At 43.8% G+C, this 16,494-nt stretch overlaps 1 protein-coding gene across 1 annotated transcript; it reads right to left on the bottom strand.

The window, feature by feature from the left end:
- Nucleotides 1-12,586: 12,586 nt before the first annotated feature.
- LOC122046447 (L-ascorbate oxidase-like) lies at nucleotides 12,587-14,864 on the bottom strand. The gene is made up of 5 exons (XM_042607155.1): nucleotides 14,472-14,864; nucleotides 14,254-14,346; nucleotides 13,944-14,156; nucleotides 13,688-13,864; nucleotides 12,587-13,604 (listed from the first exon to the last, which is right to left on the bottom strand). The coding sequence occupies exons 1-5, from the start codon at nucleotides 14,772-14,774 to the stop codon at nucleotides 12,666-12,668; spliced, it is 1,725 nt and encodes a 574-aa protein (XP_042463089.1). The 5' UTR covers nucleotides 14,775-14,864; the 3' UTR covers nucleotides 12,587-12,665.
- Between the last annotated feature and the right edge of the window lie 1,630 nt (nucleotides 14,865-16,494).

The following is a 16,494-nucleotide window of genomic DNA, read 5'->3' as shown; positions in this document are numbered from 1 at the left end:
CCTCATCCTTAAGATGCACCAAACCTATCAACTCTCTCCCGTGTTGACCTTCTCACTAGCTGCGTCTTTTGCTCGACTTCCTGCGCTCCTATGCTCCTGCACACTTAGACATAAAAATTAAACCACAACATGACCTAACTTAACTTACGAAAATGACATGGAATTAGGTCTTGTATGTTTGTCTAGTTCTCATAATTATATTCATACTGTCAAATATCAATTTAACATAATATCTTCAGAGCAGTGATTTTTCAACTCAAATCATATCTTTTAATCAATTACTATAATGTAGCAATTGATTCAGAATATTGTTCATCCGCACAGTATGGTCTCGAATTGATTGCTACAAATGTAGCAATTGTTTCAGATTATTTTTTTAAAGAGTAATTTGAGTTAAAATATCACTACTCTCAATACAGTATTCCAAATTGATATTTGAGTGTATGAATATAATTAGGAGAACTAGACGAATATAGAACCTAGTTCTATGTCATTACGAGCTTTCTACGTCTCGTCCCTCGAAACCGTCGCGCACTTCCTTCTCGTCCACCAGCGTACTCTTCCGTAGCACCTCATCCCTAAGATGCACCAAACCTATCAACTCTCTCCCGTGTTGTCCTTCTCACTAGCTGCGTCTTTTGCTCGGCTTCCTGTGCTCCTATGCTCCTGCACACTTAGACATAAAAATTAAACCACAACAGGACCTAACTTGACTTACGAAAATGACATGGAATTAGGTCTTGTATGTTTGTCTAGTTCTCATAATTATATTCATGCTCTCAAATATCAATTTAACATAATATATTCAGAGCAGTGATTTTTTCAACTCAAATCATATCTTTTAATCAATTACTATAGTGTAGCAATTGATTCAGAATATTGTTCATCCGCACAGTATGGTCTCGAATTGATTGCTACAAATGTAGCAATTGTTTCAGATTATTTTTTTAAAGAGTAATTTGAGTTAAAATATCACTACTCTCAATACAGTATTCCAAATTGATATTTGAGTGTATGGATATAATTAGGAGAACTAGACGAATATAGAACCTAGTTCTATGTCATTACGAGCTTTCTACGCCTCGTCCCTCCGTCGCGCACTTCCTTCTCGTCCACCAGCGTACTCTTCCGCAGCACCTCATCCCTAAGATGCACCAAACCTATCAACTCTCTCCCGTGTTGTCCTTCTCACTAGCTGCGTCTTTTGCTCGACTTCCTGTGCTCCTATGCTCCTGCACACTTAGACATAAAAATTAAACCACAACAGGACCTAACTTGACTTACGAAAATGACATAGAATTAGGTCTTGTATGTTTGTCTAGTTCTCATAATTATATTCATGCTCTCAAATATCAATTTAACATAATATATTCAGAGCAGTGATTTTTTCAACTCAAATCATATCTTTTAATCAATTACTATAATGTAGCAATTGATTCAGAATATTGTTCATCCGCACAGTATGGTCTCGAATTGATTGCTACAAATGTAGCAATTGTTTCAGATTATTTTTTAAAAGAGTAATTTGAGTTAAAATATCACTACTCTCAATACAGTATTCCAAATTGATATTTGAGTGTATGGATATAATTAGGAGAACTAAACGAATATAGAACCTAGTTCTATGTCATTACGAGCTTTCTACGTCCATAAGTTGGTTTCTGGCCGAAATCGGCTGATGGACCTAGAGAGCTTGAAATGGCATAGAGTTATGTCCTATGTGTTTGTCTAATCCTTTTTATTATATTCATGCCCTTAAATATCAATTTGACATAATATATTGAGAGCAGTAATTTTTTAAACTCAAATTAATCTTTTAAAAAAATTGGTCTATTTAAAAAAAAATAACTCCAATCGATATCTACACTAGGGTAAATATGGAGGGGTGAAATCAGTATGGGATATGTGATTTGGTAATTTTGAAACTTTAGCACGTGATTTGGGTATTTAAAAAAATATTGAACTAAATAACATCGAACCTAGGGTGACCAGCCCGACCCCACAAAAGTTTCATACCAGCCGTAGGGTAAATCTAGAAGTGCTCACGGCAGACAACCCAAAAGTCGAGCATCCCATGGTTGTGCTCCCCATTTGGAGAAAAAAATCTCTATAAATATATCTTAGCTAGGGATCGAAGTTATTTAGGTATTCAATGGTAGCAAAAGGTGGAATCTGCCACTCTAGCAAACCAGCCTGGTCGAACCCACGACCATCTGTGAGAAGGTAAATCGAGAAGCTATAGTTGGCTAGTGCAGGGAAGACATTTTTCCTCGACTTTGTCGAGATTTGAACCCTTATCCCATGGTAGCAACTCTGCCTCGGGGGCATGATTTGGATATCTAAAAAAACAATTAACTAGGTTAGGTAATGTTGAACCTACGATGACCGGCCCGACCCCACGGAAGTTTTCCACTGGTCACCTGGGTAAATCGGGGAAGTGCACATGGAGGTCACCAATCTAGCCCCACGGAAGTTTTCCACCGATCACTTGGGTATATCAGGGAAGTGCACATGGAGGTCTATCTTGAGAGCCAACATTCTTAGTGTTGGGATCCTTTGTACGGCTAGAGAGGGGGGGTGTGAATAGCCGACCCCAATCTTTCTTGTTTCTTCCTACGAAACGTGTTAGCGCAGCGGAAAATACAAAGAAACGAAAGAGAAGAAATCAAACCTTAACACGAGGATGTAACGAGGTTCGGAGATTAGGGCTCCTACTCCTCGGCGTGTCCGTAAGGTGGACGAGTCCAGTCAATCCGTCGGTGGATGAGTCCCCGGAGAACCGGCTAATACAATATACTCCTTGTGGGTGGAGAAACCTCGCCACAAACGTTTGCAACAGCAAACAAAGAGTACAAGAACAGCAAGAAAAGCAATACAATATGAATACAATAGCACTCGCTTGCCTTCTTGTCGGCTGGATGAAGCAGCAACTTCAAGCGACGCCTACAACAGCAGGAACCCAGCCGGAAGCTCACGCGAAGCTTGCGAAGAAGAGCTCAACAAAACTCAAGCACCAGAACAGCAGCTCTGTAGCAGAAGAGAAGAGGAAGAAGTAGTAGTGCAGCTACAGCTCTCGACCCCTTTATACCTGCGAAGAAGACAGCGAAGAAACTAGCCGTTGCGTCGCAACGGCTAGAACCCCGATCGGTCTGCAGACCGATCAGCCTAGGCGCATGAGGCTTCTGTTTGTCACCTGATCGGTCCCCAGACCGATCAGGTGTCGCGATCGAAGCCCTGATCGGTCTAGGGACCGATCAGGCCCTGCTCTGATCGGTCCCCAGACCGATCAGTCAGTGCACAGAACCTTCTGTGCGTACTCTGATCGGTCTGTGGACCGATCAGGCCACAGATGGATCGGTCCACAGACCGATCCCTACTCTTGGCTTTCATTCAGCGACATCGTCTCCTGATCGGTCCCCAGACCGATCAGGACATGGCCTGATCGGTCTGTGGACCGATCACCCTGCCTTTCTTTTCGCCTCTGTTCGCTTGCTGATCGGTCACCATACCGATCAGTAACCGAACAGAGAGTTTCTGTTCGGTATCTGATCGGTCACCAGACCGATCAGAGCAAACAAGGTATCACTGGATCGGTCTGGTGATCGATCCAGAGCTTGGTTTTTGCCCAAACCAAGTCCCAAGACTTCCAAACCAATATCCGGTCAACCTTGACCTATTGGTACTTCATCCCTAGCATCTGGTCACTCCCTTGACCTGCTAGAACTCCCTGCCAAGTGTCCGGTCAATCCCTTTGACCTACTTGGACTTTCCAACACCAGAAGTCCGATCATCCCTGATCCATCTGGATTTTCCCTTGCCTGGCTTCACTCACCAGGACTTTCACCTGGCTTCACTCACCAGGATTTCCACACTGCCTAACATCCCAGTTAGGACTTTCTCACTGCCTGGCTTCACTCACCAGGACTTTCCCACTGCCTGGCTTCACTCACCAGGACTTTCCACACTGCCTAACATCCCAGTTAGGACTTTCCACTGCCTGGCTTCACTTACCAGGACTTTCCAACTGCCTAACATCCCAGTTAGGACTTTCCCAGTGCCAAGTCTCCATACTTGGACTTTTCCAGTGCCAAGTCTTCATACTTGGACTTTTTGCGTGCCAAGCTCCCTGCTTGGACTTTTCCGTGCCAAGTCTCCATACTTGGACTTTTCCAGTGCCAAGCTCCCTGCTTGGACTTTTTCGTGCCAAGTCTCCATACTTGGACTTTTCCAGTGCCAAGCTCCCTGCTTGGACTTTTCCGTGCCAAGTCTCCATACTTGGACTTTTCCCGAATCAGGTCAACCTTGACCTACGGTTGCACCAATAATCTCCCAAACATCTATTCTTGTCCCACATCAAGAATAGAACTCTCTCACGAGTGTCAAACATCAACATGCAACACAACTAGGTCAACCTTGACCTAAGGTTGCACCGACAATCTTCCCAAGTCAAACATCAAAATACAACTCGAGTCACGTCAACTCGAGTCGGGTCAACCAGGTCAACCTTGACCTAAGGTTGCACCAACAATCTCCCCCTTTTTGATGTTTGACAAAACCATAATCAAGTTAGGTTAAACCGATAACCTTAACTCAGGTTTTCCAATGTTCTTCCTTGAACATTCTTTCCAAACTCCAATATTCTCCCTTGAACGTTTCTCCCCCAAACTTAGGTTAACCCGATAACCTAACTTGGGTTCCCCAATAATTCTCCCCCTTTTTGACACACATCAAAAAGAATTCCAATGTTCTTCCTTGAACATTCCTTGACATTCTTCCCCTAGCTTAGGTTAACCCGATAACCTAACTTGGGTTCTCCAATAATTCTCCAATGACTACTCTCCCCTTTTTGACACACATCAAAAAGAAAAAGGAGGGTATCAAGGTCAAGAGTTTCTTCCTAATGAAAGTCTCATACCTTTCATTTGAAACTCTTAATTTCCCCCTTGATACTAAACTCAACAATCAACTTAGTGATAATCCCATATCACTAATCCTTAAAAGTCTTTTGGAGTAAAAACTCCCCCTAAAAGTCAACTCCCCCTTGACAATTAGGTAAAACTTCCCCTAAAGGTCAACTCCCCCTTGACCATTGCACCAACAATGTCTTGGCGAGTTTCAAACCTTTAGAAATCCACAAAACCCAACTTCCAGCTGAAATTTCAGACCAACAGCTGAAAATCAGAAACTGGCACGCACTGATCGGTCCCGGACCGATCAGAATCCCCCTGGATCGGTCCCCAGACCGATCCACGCTTCATCGATCTCATTGGATCGTCACCGATCCAGGGAACTTCTGATCGGTCGGGTGACCGATCCACACTCTGAAATCGAGATTTGATTTCCCTTCCGGAAATTCAGAAACTCCTAATAAATTTCAGAAAATTCCAAAAATCGTAAAATTTTGAGGATACACTCCTCATACCATATACTATCACGGAAAAATAATTTTCTATGAAAATAGTTTCCATTTTTCAATCTTGATACAAAGTTCAAAAACTTTGAAATAGTTCAAGTTTAACTCAACTTTGTATCATAATGTTCAATGATGAATGCTATCAATAGGAAAGCTTCATCAAGGTTTTTCAAATCAATTTTAAAATGCTTTTAAAATCATTTGAATTTAGGACCATAATCTTAGGGCTAGATGTACATGACTTGTACACAAGCTTTCCCTATGATCCTCCATTTCTTGAATTAGGCTCATCTAGGTACAAGAACTATGCACCTTGATCCTAACTCATGATCCTAATATCTCACACACATCTAAGGTGTATCAAACCACATTCAAGTCAATTTGATGTGAGATATGGGTTAAGGTCAACTTAGGCTAAGTTCTCATGCATTTTCTAAACATCAATTTGATCTCAATATCAAATTATATGTTTGTCCTTAAATCAATTTTATTGATTATAATGCAAGAGATGATGACATGGCATATAATGATATCATAAGTAAAAACATGTGCCAATGTCATGATGTCATGGCATAAAGTTTGAAACTAAACTAACACATGACATATAATAACCTAAGCATTATCATGGCATTTCAAATGATCATAAATTAAATATGATGTCATGACATGGCATATGGCAAACAACCATGGTAAGTTAACACAAATAAAATACCTAGATTACCTATCTAAGTGTCCTTAATCACTTAGCTAACTTAAATTCTAATCCTAGATTGCCCATATATCCCTAAGAGAAAACCAAAATCCCAATTATGGTATTTCTCTAGGTTTTCTTAAATTTTGCCAAATAAGATTAAAATCGATATTTTTCAAATATGGCACAATTTACTCTTCAAGGAGTAAACGATAATTCATTTTCATTTTCAAAGGTTCACAAAACCTTGAAAATGCTCCTTGAGTGTCAATTTCCTCAAAGTTGGGTTAACTACCCTTCTTATTGGAGTTGACACTCTCTAACCCATCTATGGGATAGAGAAGATACTCCTAGGAACCCAATATCTATGTGAGCTCATTGGGTTCACTAAATATTCACTAGGGATGACTTCCCTAGCAACCCTCCTAATGACCCTCCTAGGCTTTGAAGCCTTGGTCATTTGGGACTCATCAAGATCAACTCTAGGGGTGACTCCCCTTGTGACCTTGGTGGTGGTCTTCCTAGCCCTAGGTTTTGTTCCATAATCGAATGGAACATTATGATAAGTGGGCTTGACCACTTGGGACTTAGGTTTGTGACCCAAACCTTTCTTGTCCTTGGACTTGGGTTTTTGACTCTTAAACCCTAGAGATGACTTCTCCATGTTCTTAAGAGTCTTTTCCAAAGTATCAAGTCTTGACTTCAAGACTTGATTCTCCTTCTCTAATACCTCAATTTTTGATTTATCACTCTTCCTTGAGGTATTCCTAGGCATATGTCTAGTTGATTTAGGATTCCTACCTAGGTTATCCTTAGCCTTAGATGGGTTGATCCTAGGGTTAGCCTTTCTAGAATTATCCTTATCTAGATTCACATGTTTAGCTCCTAAGCACATGTATTGATTCCTAAGGTTATCATGCTTGTTATTATCGACAAGTGCAATAAAATTCCTAGCATGCATTTTATTAGAATTGCAAAAATGAACCTTAGAGGTTACCTTAGGGTTTGCCTTAGCTCCCCCTTTACATGTGTTTGGCCTCTTGTCCTTGTGAGGTTGCCTCCCCCTTGGACATTGACTCCTATAGTGTCCCCTTTGCTTGCATTGGAAGCACACGATGTGCTCCTTGCCCTTGCGTTTCGAGACTCCGGCTTCCTTGACCTTTGGCGCCGGTGGAGTCTTTCTTACCCTCTTTGGACACTTACTCTTGTAATGTCCATGTTCCCTACACTCAAAGCACATAATGTGCAATTTACTTGAACTTAAAGTGTTTGAGTTACCTAGGGTCGAGGATGGATGGATGCTCTCTTCTTCATCCCTCCCGGAGGTAGAAGCTTCTTCTTCGTACTCCGATCTTGAAGAAGAACTCACCTCCTCTAATTCCTCACCTCCATGATGTGAGCTACTTGATGACTCACTTGTCTCCTCTCCATGATTTGAAGTGGAGCTCTCCTCATGGAGTTTGGCCAAGTTGTTCCACAACTCCTTAGCATTATTGTATTCACCTATCCTACACAACACATCATTAGGTAAAGAGAATTCAATAATTTTCGTTACCTCATCATTGATGGTTGATTGGTGGATTTGCTCCTTCGTCCACTCCTTGTTCTTGATAGGTTTTCCTTCCTCATCCATCGGAGGGGAAAACCCTTCTTGTACACAAAACCAATTTAACATATTAGTCCTAAGAAAATACATCATCCTTACCTTCCAATATGTGAAGTTGTCGTGAGACTCGTAGAAGGGTTGAATCGTGACATCTTCTCCATAGAGATTCATCTCTAGCCCGTGCTCCCCCGGGTGTTGATCCGTCGAAGAGCGACCTCGCTCTGATACCACTTGTTGGGATCCTTTGTACGGCTAGAGAGGGGGGGTGTGAATAGCCGACCCCAATCTTTCTTGTTTCTTCCTACGAAACGTGTTAGCGCAGCGGAAAATACAAAGAAACGAAAGAGAAGAAATCAAACCTTAACACGAGGATGTAACGAGGTTCGGAGATTAGGGCTCCTACTCCTCGGCGTGTCCGTAAGGTGGACGAGTCCAGTCAATCCGTCGGTGGATGAGTCCCCGGAGAACCGGCTAATACAATATACTCCTTGTGGGTGGAGAAACCTCGCCACAAACGTTTGCAACAGCAAACAACGAGTACAAGAACAGCAAGAAAAGCAATACAATATGAATACAATAGCACTCGCTTGCCTTCTTGTCGGCTGGATGAAGCAGCAACTTCAAGCGACGCCTACAACAGCAGGAACCCAGCCGGAAGCTCACGCGAAGCTTGCGAAGAAGAGCTCAACAAAACTCAAGCACCAGAACAGCAGCTCTGTAGCAGAAGAGAAGAGGAAGAAGTAGTAGTGCAGCTACAGCTCTCGACCCCTTTATACCTGCGAAGAAGACAGCGAAGAAACTAGCCGTTGCGTCGCAACGGCTAGAACCCTGATCGGTCTGCAGACCGATCAGCCTAGGCGCGTGAAGCTTCTGTTTGTCACCTGATCGGTCCCCAGACCGATCAGGTGTCGCGATCGAAGCCCTGATCGGTCTAGGGACCGATCAGGCCCTGCTCTGATCGGTCCCCAGACCGATCAGTCAGTGCACAGAACCTTCTGTGCGTACTCTGATCGGTCTGTGGACCGATCAGGCCACAGATGGATCGGTCCACAGACCGATCCCTACTCTTGGCTTTCATTCAGCGACATCGTCTCCTGATCGGTCCCCAGACCGATCAGGACATGGCCTGATCGGTCTGTGGACCGATCAGCCTGTCTTTCTTTTCGCCTCTGTTCGCTTGCTGATCGGTCACCAGACCGATCAGTAACCGAACAGAGAGCTTCTGTTCGGTATCTGATCGGTCACCAGACCGATCAGAGCAAACAAGGTATCACTGGATCGGTCTGGTGATCGATCCAGAGCTTGGTTTTTGCCCAAACCAAGTCCCAAGACTTCCAAACCAATATCCGGTCAACCTTGACCTATTGGTACTTCATCCCTAGCATCTGGTCACTCCCTTGACCTGCTAGAACTCCCTGCCAAGTGTCCGGTCAATCCCTTTGACCTACTTGGACTTTCCAACACCAGAAGTCCGATCATCCCTGATCCATCTGGATTTTCCCTTGCCTGGCTTCACTCACCAGGACTTTCACCTGGCTTCACTCACCAGGATTTCCACACTGCCTAACATCCCAGTTAGGACTTTCTCACTGCCTGGCTTCACTCACCAGGACTTTCCCACTGCCTGGCTTCACTCACCAGGACTTTCCACACTGCCTAACATCCCAGTTAGGACTTTCCACTGCCTGGCTTCACTCACCAGGACTTTCCAACTGCCTAACATCCCAGTTAGGACTTTCCCGTGCCAAGTCTCCATACTTGGACTTTTCCAGTGCCAAGTCTTCATACTTGGACTTTTTGCGTGCCAAGCTCCCTGCTTGGACTTTTCCGTGCCAAGTCTCCATACTTGGACTTTTCCAGTGCCAAGCTCCCTGCTTGGACTTTTCCAGTGCCAAGCTCCCTGCTTGGACTTTTCCGTGCCAAGTCTCCATACTTGGACTTTTCCCGAATCAGGTCAACCAGGTCAACCTTGACCTACGGTTGCACCAATAATCTCCCAAACATCTATTCTTGTCCCACATCAAGAATAGAACTCTCTCACGAGTGTCAAACATCAACATGCAACACAACTAGGTCAACCTTGACCTAAGGTTGCACCGACAATCTTCCCAGGTCAAACATCAAAATACAACTCGAGTCACGTCAACTCGAGTCGGGTCAACCAGGTCAACCTTGACCTAAGGTTGCACCAACACTTAGGTCTACTACCCATTAAGGAGAAAAATTCTCAATAATACGCAGTAGTTAAGCCTCGACCTCTAGATCCCTGATCTATCACTAGAGGACCTAACCATGACACCATGCTCCCGAGGGCAATGATTTGGGTATTTAATGTGGCAAAAGACGATTCACTCGCCCCCAGTGCCCCCGCCAAGTCATCCCTAGGTCAACACGAAGGAGGTAAATCACGGATGGCTATTAGCCATTAGTGCAGTTGTCAATGCATGAGGGAAGGCATGCTCGAACACGTTGAGTTTAAACCCCATGACCTAATGTGACAGCACCCCATGCCTTAACCACTACACCACCATGATTTTGGTATTTAATATGGCAAAAGGCGATTCGCTCACCCCCGTACCCCCGCCAACTAGTTCCTATACCAACATGAAAGAGGTAAATCACGAGTAGCTACTAGCCATTAATGCAGGTGGCTACGGAATGGGGGAAGGCATGCTCAGGCGTGCCAAATTTCATCCCCAAGACCTCATGTGGCAATACCCCATGCCTCAACCACCGCACCGCCCCGAGGGGACCATGATTTGGGTATTTAATGTGGCAAAAAGGTGATTCGCTCGCTCCAACGCCCCCGCCAACCCATCCCTAAGCAAAAAAATGATAAACTCAATTAGCTTCATTGACTAGCTCTAGGGGTGACCGGTCCGACCCCACGAAATTTTCCCACCAACCACCAAGGTAAATCTGGAAGCACTCGTTGAGGGCAGTCCAGAAATCCAACATCCTTTGGTTGCATGCTCCATTTGGAGGAAAAATTTCTATAAATACGTCATAGCTGGGGATCGAACTATGGGTGTCTAAGTGATAACTTGGATGCCTTACCTTTGTACCATAGCCCCGAGGGCATGATTTGTGTATTTAATGTGGCAAAAAAAAAATGATTCGCTTGCCTCTAGCATCCCCACCAACTCATTCCTATGCCAACATGGAGGAGGTAAATCATGAATGACTACTAGCCATTTGTAACGACCCGGCCCCTCGACCCCTTGAGCGGCCCAACTGGCGGTCCAACTAGCGACCTCTTATGTCGTCGACCGACGACCCTCGGCCATGCCGTTACTCACTAGGACTTCTCACCCCTAGCTAGTGGATTTTACCTTCCCCATGATTCGAACTCTAGACCTCCAGGCTAAGTACTAGAGTTTATGAACCCCTGGCGTTCACTTGGCTACCAGGATTCATAAACTCTAGTACTTAGCCTGGAGGTCTAGAGTTCGAATCCTGGGGAAGACAAAAATCCACTGGCCAAGGGTGGAAAGACCTAGTGAGTAACGACACGGCCGAGGGTCGTCGGTCGACGACATAAGGGGTCGCCAGTTGGGCCGCCCAAGGGACCACCAAGGGGCCGCCAAATGGGCCGCCAGTTGGGCCGCCTAAGGGGTCGAGGGGCCGGGTCGTTACACCATTAGTGCAGATAGGCAAGGCATGCTCGGACAAGCCAAGTTTCGACTTCAAGACCTCATGTGGCAACACCCCCATATCTCAACCACCGCACCACCCCGAGGGGACTATGATTTGGGTATTTTAAAAAAAATGATAAACTCAGTTAGCCTCATTGACTAGTCCTATGTGTGATCGACCCGTCCCCACATAATTTGTCCCAAATCAATCCTCCTTCCATGATTTGAGTATTTTTAAAAAATGCTAAACCCAATTAATCTCATTGACTATCCCTAGGGTGACCGGCTTGGTCCCACGAGCCAAAAAGCCCAGCATCTTTTGGTTGCACGCTCCATTTGGAGAAAAAATTCTTGTAAATTCACCATAGCTAAAGATCGAACCGTGGATGTCTGGGTGGCAACCTGGATGCCCTGCCATCGTACCATAATCCCGGGGGCCATGATTTGGGTATTTAAGAAACTTACCTACATGGTTTGATTAAGAAACATTAAAGGGACAATTAATATAGGAATTTAGTACCCTAAGACCAACAACTTTGATCTAATAGGATATTCTGAGTGAGATTATACCGGCTATAAAATAGAATTTTATATAGAAAAAATATGTATGACAGTTGTTAACTTCTAAGACAATCTATATTCAACTAGTGTAGTATAAAGCAACAATGTATTATACTTTTAATAACTAAAACAGAATATATAGCTTTCAATGATCCTACATTTTTGTTGTTATGTATCAAGAAAAATATCTATGTATATATAATATAATCATCCCAATATGAGAATGGCCCCTACATAAATGGGTGGCATAAGAGGAGGAGGACTGTTTTCAATTGGGCACGTTAAAATTAGAACTTCTTGGTTTTTTCCTCCTTTTTCCATGAGACGAGGATTTTGGTTGTACCCTAACTCCGGCTAAGGATATTCCTCTGCATTAGTAGGAATTTCATTTTAGCAACAAGGAACCAAAGGGTATTGCCATTGACTTTGGAAGTCAGTCCGGATGATGTACTCAGGCTGATCCCTCGCAATGGACTATCAACGTTGACGCCAACCCGTCACCCCAGATGCACTCTCCTTTTTTCCCATGATAAATTTGAGCTTATTCTGTTCTAAACTCTCTCGGACCCGAGCTATAGCCCAGCAGGCTTGAATGCGGCTCCGCCGTTGTGGACAAGGCCGGCAGGCTGCCTAGCTCCATTATGTTCTGCGGCCATGATCCTTCACGTCCACGCAATCAATAGGCAGAAAAATCAGATACAGTTACAATGGCCGCAGCCCATAATGGAGCTACAAATTGGATTGTATGGACATGAAGGATCAAGAATGGCCACAGCCCATAATGGAGGTCGGCAGCCTGCCGACCCTGTCCACACCCTCGGCGAACACCACGCCCATTCCCATGAAGAAATGTGACTCGATGTGGCAATGGAATGCCCACGCGCCGGGGTTATCCGCCCGGAATCGGATTGCCGTCCACCCGTACTGGTGCACCGCCACCGTGTTCTTCATGATCGGATCCACCAGATTGAACTCCTTCTCGTCCGTCCCCGGCACGAACTTCCCCATCCCAAAGCCCAGCACCCAGAAATCGTGGCCGTGCAGGTGCCACGGGTGCGTGTCGCTGGTGTTGGGGTTCATCATGTTCGCGTTCTGCAGCACCACGTCCACCGTCGAGTTGAACTCCAGTCTGTAGATCGACGTCGAGATCGTGGCGTTGGGATTCGTCTGGTTGATGTAGATATCGTAGCTCCTGTAGTCGTAGGTCTCCGGTGCCGGCGCTTGGTCGAACGCGTGGCGCAGGCCCTTCTTCAGCGCGATCAGGTACGGCGTGTGGGGCATGTTGAACGACACGTTGTTGATCGACCACCTGACGCGACCCTCCACCTTGTTCTGCGTGTTGAGTAGGAGAAGGCTGCGATCGACAGCCGGCGGCGGCGGGTGGACGTAGGCCGGGTGTGACCGGAGGGCCTTGCTTTGGTTGAACCGGTAATCAGTGTCATTCCACGGAGGCCCAGACGGAGGCGAGCTCGGCGGCAGCCTTCTGGGGTGGTTTGAGTAGTAATTGAGGATGCCGGTTCCCACCGGAGTACCTGGTTTCCGGCTGACCACATTGACGGCGAGCCAGTAGTTGCGCCCGGGGTCTCGGTCGGCGGTGAACAGCACGGAGTAGGTCTCGCCGGAGTAGATGGTGAGATTCTCGACGACGAAGGGCTTCGCGTAGTGCCCGTCCGCTTCCACCACCGTCAAATTGTGCCCCTGCAATCGTTTGCCCAAACGACGACATAAGTAAGCATGCACCGGTCGCCGAGCAAGTGTAAAATCTCGACAGAGTCACGCACCTCGATTTCGAAGTTGAAAGCCGAGAGGGAGCTGAAGCTCGCGATCCGAAGGCGGTAAGTCTTGCCGGGGACGACGGCGAGGACGAAGGGCGAGCACTCGGGGTTGGTCGCGTTGCAAACTTGATTTGGCCCCGAGAGAGAGCAGTTGAAGCTTCCTCTTCCGTTGATCAAGATAGACTGAAACAGAGAGGCAGAGAGACATGAGACATCGATCGCTCATCCTGATAGAGTGCTCTCGATCTCCAAATTCGTTCACCTGAGGCTCTCCCACCCAGACAATGGGGATGGAGGTGAGGCCAGTGGCCTGTTCCTGGGTGCTATTGTGCCACCAGTCGTTGAGGACGATGCTGCGATCGTAGTCGTAGGCGAACGGCTCGGCGACGCCGTCCGGCACGGCTACCTGGATCAGGCCGTAGAGCCCCGCAGACCTTTGCATCCCGTAGTGAGCATGGTAGAGGTAAGTTCCCGGCTGAAATACACACACACACACACACAAAAACAGAGACCGCCGTCATCATCAACACTGATTTGCGACTTGCTAACTTCAATTTTAAACTTGAACCTACTCGATCGACGGTAAATCTGTAGACGAAAGTGTCTCCGGGCAGGATCGGGCACTGCGTCACGCCCTCCGTCCCGTCGAACCAAGGCGTTCCGATCTGGACGGAAACAATATATCAAACAGTAAAGAGGAGAAATTAGACGTATCGATTTCCAGCCGCTTCTCTTCCTCTGTTTTGCTTCTTTTCCTGTTTGTTATGTTCCACACGAGAGAAGGGAGTACCTGGCGGATGCCGTGCCAATGGATGGCCGTATTCTCGGTGACCAGGCTGTTGTTGACTTGAACGACGACGGTGTCGCCCTGCTGGGCGTAGATGGTAGGGCCCGGTGTTTCGCCGTTGACGGTGATCGCCAGCTTCTTCATGCAATCCGGGGACTTGAACTGGTAGGAGATGTCCCATTTATGCAGGTGGACTTTGGAGAGCGCTAATTGCGATGGCGACAGGAACAGCAACAGCAGCAGCGGGAACAACAGAGGCTTGGCTATGAGCGAGCAGAAGCTGGGGCGGGCGGCGGCGGCGGCCATGACAGGAAGAGGAGATTTCTCTGGCAGAGGAGTGCCACAAAGACGAAGGAGAAGATCGCTAACTGAACTCAATTCCGGTGATCTGGAGATCTTCCTTGTATATAGATTGGTAGCCTGGATGCGCTTTCATCGTTCAAAATCAGCGAAGCTTCCCACATCTTTCCCGTATTCTGTCTTCGTCAACGACGGAAAAAAACATTATTTAATACAAAATTCTAGTTAAAGCGAGATATTCTTGGTATGAACAAAAAAAAATATATTAAAAAGTGTGTTTCTTCGTAATAATCATCAAAAGCTTCTAAATAAACATTAAAAGAATATGGACAATAATTTTAAAAAAGACCTTACTAATATAAGGACATCTCATTATATTTTTTTTTAGTAAAGGAAAACTAACTGTTACAACTATAATATATAGAAATAAATAAATTCGATTTGATAAACAAATCTTTACATATAGTATTTTTTATATCAATTTTTTTTACCAATTTAATCAAAATTACTCAAATTTAATCAAAATAGCGTCAAATTTATCATAAAACTATAAAACAATGATTAATAGGTTGTTATAATATTTTAGTAATTAGTATTTGCTATAACATTTTTAAGATGAACTTATCATGTTAAAATATTTTTTTTAATGAAGATTGAATCATTTTAACTGAGATGTTAAAGATATTTTATATAAAAGTATTCTATTTATATGATCTTTTACCAAAGTGAATTAATTTTGTTCTTAATCATTATTCAGTAACTAATACAATAATCTTATTATTATTTGAATATGTATCCTTTACTAATTAAAATACAATAATCTTATTATTATTTTATTAAGAATCTGTATCATTTATTCACTAACTCTCAATTAATTTAGGAAAGCCTAAAATTAAATTATGATAATATCTTTTTTTTCTTTTCATACCAAAAATAATTTTAAGATTTATTAGTAATTTTCAGACACATTAATTAAGGATCTAGAGTTCAAGATTTAACTGCATTATAACATTGAGAATTTTTCTCATTAATTAATTAAGGATCTAGAGTTTAAGACTCAGCTGCTACATATTATTATAAAATTTTCTTAATAATTAATCAAGGATCTAGAGTTCAGGAGTTAACTGTAACTTATTATTGAGAATTTTTATCATTAATTTTCACTGGATATGATTACTTAGCTGGGAGGAAAATATTTTTTTTCAATTTAGGTATACAATTTTTATGATCCGATTATTTTTTAGAGATAATTTGCTTCCTTAAAAATAATATCCCCTAAGTGAGAATTAAACCCTCATTAGTTAGAAAATCCATCCGATTTCTTACCATCTCACCATACCAAACTCTTTTGATTCTTATATTTAAAGGCATCCTTTGAGTTTTTTTGGCTAAAGAATATCATATCATAAGTTTTTTTCCATAAATTATTCCTCTTTATCTAAACATTATTATAGAATGTTTGGATAAAATTGCTATAGTATTATGATAAGAAAAATGATACGCAAAGAGAAAAAATTTTAGGAAAAAACTTAGAGATAGACACATAAAATGTTGAGGCCACAAAAATGAAAATAGTGGGTCATGAATTTATGTGTCTATCCCTGAACCTTTCCTTGAGATTTTTATCATTACTCTTACCATAATTTTGACATCCTCTTTATTTTTTACTTAATATAACTACTAAGGTAAAAAAATTTTAAAAAAAAACACAGCTTACTTTATTGTA

The sequence above is a fragment of the Zingiber officinale genome, chromosome 2B (genome assembly GCF_018446385.1).
Source record: "Zingiber officinale cultivar Zhangliang chromosome 2B, Zo_v1.1, whole genome shotgun sequence".
NCBI classification, from domain to species: Eukaryota; Viridiplantae; Streptophyta; class Magnoliopsida; order Zingiberales; family Zingiberaceae; genus Zingiber; species Zingiber officinale.
Note: the sequence above shows the minus strand (reverse complement) of the source record. Positions and strands in the feature narration are given on the sequence as shown.

Excerpts from the sequence above, each read along its gene's own strand:
- LOC122046447 (XM_042607155.1), bottom strand. The coding sequence starts at position 14,774 with ATGGCCGCCGCCGCCGCCCGCCCCAGCTTCTGCTCGCTCATAGCCAAG. Across the intron at positions 14,157-14,253 it reads ACAGATTTACCGTCGATCGA|CCGGGAACTTACCTCTACCA; the intron begins GTAGGTTCAAGT and ends TGTGTATTTCAG. Across the intron at positions 13,605-13,687 it reads CTTTCAACTTCGAAATCGAG|GGGCACAATTTGACGGTGGT; the intron begins GTGCGTGACTCT and ends AAACGATTGCAG.